At 42.9% G+C, this 4,913-nt stretch overlaps 1 protein-coding gene across 1 annotated transcript in view; it reads left to right on the forward strand.

Annotated features, from left to right (window-relative positions):
* The window catches only part of Btaf1 (B-TFIID TATA-box binding protein associated factor 1), a 90,576-nt gene extending 86,311 nt beyond the window's left edge, over positions 1–4,265 (forward strand). Inside the window, exons 36-38 of the mRNA XM_005352181.2 lie at positions 195–354; positions 654–824; positions 2,781–4,265. Of these exons, the coding sequence (XP_005352238.1) occupies positions 195–354; positions 654–824; positions 2,781–2,924 (475 nt within the window). The 3' untranslated portion in view covers positions 2,925–4,265. The remainder of the gene's footprint in view (positions 1–194; positions 355–653; positions 825–2,780) is intronic.
* The last annotated feature ends 648 nt before the right edge of the window (positions 4,266–4,913 follow it).

Below are 4,913 nucleotides of genomic sequence, written 5' to 3' on the forward strand. Positions count from 1 at the left end.
TGGAACTAGCTCTTGTAGACCAGGTTGGTCTCGAACTCACAGAGATCCGCCTGCCTCTGCCTCCCGAGTGCTGGGATTAAAGGCGTGCGCCACCAACGCCCGGCTTGACAGAAGGGTTTCTAAAACAGTAGTTTTATTAAAGGGTCCTGAGTGAGAACTGTACTAACTCTACTTTTTGTTACTTACGTTTGTAGGTTTAACAATGACCCGTCCATTGATGTTCTTTTACTTACAACTCATGTTGGTGGCCTAGGGCTTAACCTGACCGGTGCTGACACTGTGGTGTTTGTGGAGCACGACTGGAACCCTATGCGAGACCTGCAGGCCATGGACCGGGCCCATCGCATTGGGCAGGTGAGTCACCCAGCACGCCACTAAAGCTAGGCAGATACTGGGAAGACTGGATTCAAGTTCTTCCTAGGATGTTATGAAGTGCTGTGACTTTGGGCATGTCATTCTCATCTTCCATTCTGTTGTGTCATTTCCACTACCACTTTCTGAACTTGGCTGAGAAAGCCTGGGCCACTGTCATCCTGAAAACAGTTTTAGGTCGTGGGACCAGACAAGACCCCAGTCTCAGTCTAATAAAAAGGGCTGGCCTGACGAACCTGGTTTATCAGTTTTCATTGCAGTTAATTGTTTTTCTTATTCAGAAACGTGTGGTTAATGTCTATCGGCTGATAACCAGAGGAACACTAGAAGAGAAGATAATGGGCTTGCAGAAATTCAAGATGAACATAGCAAATACCGTTATTAGCCAAGAGAATTCTAGTTTACAGAGCATGGGGACGGATCAGCTTCTTGACTTGTTTACTCTGGATAAGGTAAGGAGCTCACTTAGCTTGCTCAGTCCTGGTGGTTGTCTGCGAGGTGCAAGCGCTCTGAAGCTCGCCAGCTGCTAAGCTTCAGCCTTCTGAGGTTGGGAGTAAAGCACTGAGAACAGTAATGTGTTCGCTCTAAGACAGTGTTTGTGTATATGTGCACAGGGCCTTTGGAGGCCTGAAGAGGGCGTTGAGCCTCTGGAACTGGAGTTACAATGTTCATTGTAGACACCTGAGCCCTCCACGAGAGCGTTACGCCTTTTGTTGTTGTTGTTTTGAGACAGGGTTTCTCTGTGTAACAGTCCTAGCTGTCCTGGAACTAACTCTAGACCAAGCAGGCCTCAAACTCACAGAGATCCGCCTGCCTCTGCCTCCCAAGTGCTGGGATTAAAGGCGTGCACCACCACTGCCTGGCTGCTTTATACCTCTTAACTAGTGCCAGCTCTCCAGGCTCTAACACTTTTTTTTTTTTTTTAAGTACATTTACTTCTGTGTAAGTGGGGCAGTTGTCACACATACACAGCACACTTGGTCAGAGCAGCTTCCTGGAGTTGGCTCTCCTTCCACCTCCTGGCTTCTGGGGACATGGCTCAGACTGTCAGGCTTGGTGGCAGTACCTCTGGCTACTGAGCCATTCTGTGAGCCAGTAGATAACTTTGGGCCACATAAATTTCTCCACACTAGATGTTTGAAGTCTCGGTCTTTGTATTGTCACCATTATCTTGTCTCAAGGTTTCTTTCCTTTGTGTTTTCCTTCTCGGGGCTCTTGTAATCTCTGGAGTCTGTGGAACTCAGGGGTGTGTGTTTCTGGGCCAGATCCTACTGATTTGCCAATCAACTTTAGGCAAATTAACTTCTGAGCAGCTATACCTATTACATGGTGTTAAGATAAAGTGAAATTATACCACACACAAAAAACAATACAAGCATTAAGAGCAGACTGCCAATAGATAGTAATGTTACTATTGTGGGGATTAAACTATTAACATATTAGATAACAACATAACATAAAGATGTGCCGAGGCTGAGGCCTGTAATCCCAGCACTCACTCTGGAAGCTGAGACAGCCTGGGCCAAACAGTAAGACCTTCCCTCCTCCCTCCCTATTTTATTGATTGATTCATGAGACAAGGTCTTATGTGTCTCAGACTAGCTGTGAATTTAGAGTATAGCAGAAGATGACCTTGATCTCCCTATTGTCCTGAGTGCTGGGATTACAGGTGTGCTCTGCTGTGCCCCACTGTGCCTGGTTTTGTGCTGTGCTGGATAGGGTTCGACACAAACAGAGCTTGGAGTGTGGAGCCCCTGAGCCTCTCTGGTTTCTTTTTCTATTGCTGGAGAGTGAAGTCAGGGTCTGGTGCACAGTAGGCACCCATACTACCTCTGAGCTACAGCCTTTGACATCTTCTGTCTCTTCTTAAATTTTATTTTGAGGCAGGCTTTCTCTGCATAACCCTGACTTTCCTGAAACTCACTCTGTAGACCAGGTTAGCTTTGAACTCACAGACATCCACCTGCGTCTGCCTCTAAAGTACTGGGATTAAAGGCACATGCTGCCACCACCACCCAGTTTATTTTCTTTTTTGTCTGTCTGTCTATCTGGTTGAGGGTTTTTTTGTTGTTTGTTTTCGAGACAGGGTTTCTCAACCTGTCCTGGAACTAGCTGTTGGAGATCGGGCTGGCCTTGAACTCACAGAGATCCGCCTGCCTCTGCCTCCTGAGTGCTGGGATTAAAGGTGTGTGCCACCACCGCTCGACTCTCTCTTTTTTTAGAAAAGATATTTCTGAAGTTAATAACCTCATTTTAAGCCAGGCATTAATGGCACATACTTAAAGGCAGGGGGAACTCTGAGTTCAAGGCCAGCCTGGTCTATATAGTAAGTTCCAGGACAGCCAGGACTGTATAATGAGATCCAGTCTCAAATAAAAACTCATTTTTATCTGCAAATGTTTCATTAGGATGGCAAAGCAGAAAAGGCTGACAGCTCTACTTCTGGGAAAGCGAGCATGAAATCAGTTCTGGAAAACCTGAGTGACCTCTGGGATGCCGAGCAGTACGATTCCGAGTACAACCTGGAGACTTTCATGCACTCTCTCGAGTAACTGCTGCTAGTTCAGTTACATTCTGCTGATATTCAGCAATTCCTAAGTCTGTGGTGAACTTTAACTGAATGTATAAATAGATCTGAAGAATATTCAGCATAGTGCTGGCTCTTGTTTCACCGGGGAACAAGTTATTCTCAAATATTTGCACTGTATTAAATTTAAATGTTAATGTGAAAAGGTTTAAATTTTACATGCTGAATAGCTGCAGAGGGAGGAAGCGTCAGGTTTCTGTGTGCTACCAGGAGGTGCTCCTGCCGGGACAGCCTCCTCTACAGTCACTTTGTCCACGAGGTCACCAGGGCCTTGGTGTCCGCGTGCATTTGTTTCTTTAAAATAGTACTTGTTTTTATAACTGATTACAAATAGGGCTTCTTTTGTATAAAAGCCTTAATGAGCCATACTTTTCAGAATTTCAGAATGACTTTAATATTAGTCACCCCTAGAACATGAAAATGGTAAACAATGAATTGAACCAGGCCCTGTGGCAACATTTGTATATTTAATGCAGATGCATATAGTGTTTTTCAAATCTTTATTAACATCATTTTGTTCACTTTTAAAGTATAATGACTATTCTAAATGCAGGTACTGGTGTATTTAAGGCTATAATAACATCCTATTAGAGGGTGGGTTTTGTTTAATTTATCTAATGGCTAGGATATAGCCAAATTCAAAGAATATATGTACTCGGTAGGTTTCAATTATATATATATAATATATATATATTTTGTAACTATGAACACAGTTTTCCAGACATAAATTTTACACTGCTTACAATTCCAAGCCCTGTGGTGAAGGCTGTTTACTGTAGTAGAGCATAGCTGGCGGACAGGGAGGAACTGCTCTTCGTACACAGCGTACCAAGGATACGCGTGTCTATATGCACAGTGTCCATCCCACACCCAGTGTGTCTGGTTTGGGCACTAAAATCATGTAGTTTTACCAGACAGCAATAATAATTGAGCACGGAGCTATTGAACTAGTGCAAGAACAGCTCAGTGGTGAGGGTGGGTAGCTGTACACAGATATGCATGTATGTGTATGTATATAATTTTATAAATTCCCACATAAGTTAATACATGCCTATGTATACACACATGTGTGGATTATATTTGTATATATATGTACAGGTAATAACATCTTCAAGGTTTGTGTCTGGTCCTGTACCTAGGCATCAACTTAAAACCATCAGACCTCAATTGTACAATAACAAGGGTTTTGTTTAAAATAATTAAAATTCTACAGCACTTGGATATGAAGTTTGTCACACTTGAGTAGCCTTGACAACCATGCTGTAATACTGAACCTAGCATTCCACAAGAGAATAAATAGCAAATTGTAAAGCCTGTGCAATTGTGTGTTGTTTACAGTGGAGACTAAACCAGCCCAGGTACGCAGGGTTTTGAAAGGCTTTCCATATCTGTAGCTTATATTCAAATGTAGTAGACCAAAAGGAAAACTCAGGATTTCTTGTAGATTATCCAGTGTACTTGAGTGTTTTTGTATTTGCTGTTTGCATATCTTCTAAAAGCAAGGGACAGTTTTATCATTGAAGAAATACTAAAAGAACAGAAGATTTCATACCAACATATTTTTTATCATAACCTAGGAATGGATATCTAGGCAACTGAAAGTTTGTGGGTTTAATCAGGAATTACATGTGTATACTGGCAAACTTTCTCAAAGGGTGGAAAAGTTATTCTGTTCTTCCTGTGAAAACAGTATTACTTTTAAAACCCTTTATTGTAAGATGTGAAATCACACATCCTAGTTTCCCAAACAGACAAACAGGCGGCCCAGAACTTAGTGTCGTGCTCCTGAGGCGGCGGGACTGTCGCAGCTGCAGCGCTGCGGGTGTCACGGTGTTGGCGGATTTCAGATGTGCAGGTCTGAGAGACAAACAAGGTGTGGTGTGTTGTTGCTGAACTGGGCTTTGAACACAATGGAATCCATTGTACTGTTGTTGAAATTTTTTTTTTTTTTTTT

This window comes from Microtus ochrogaster, chromosome 8 (assembly GCF_000317375.1).
Source record: "Microtus ochrogaster isolate Prairie Vole_2 chromosome 8, MicOch1.0, whole genome shotgun sequence".
Taxonomy (NCBI): Eukaryota; Metazoa; Chordata; class Mammalia; order Rodentia; family Cricetidae; genus Microtus; species Microtus ochrogaster.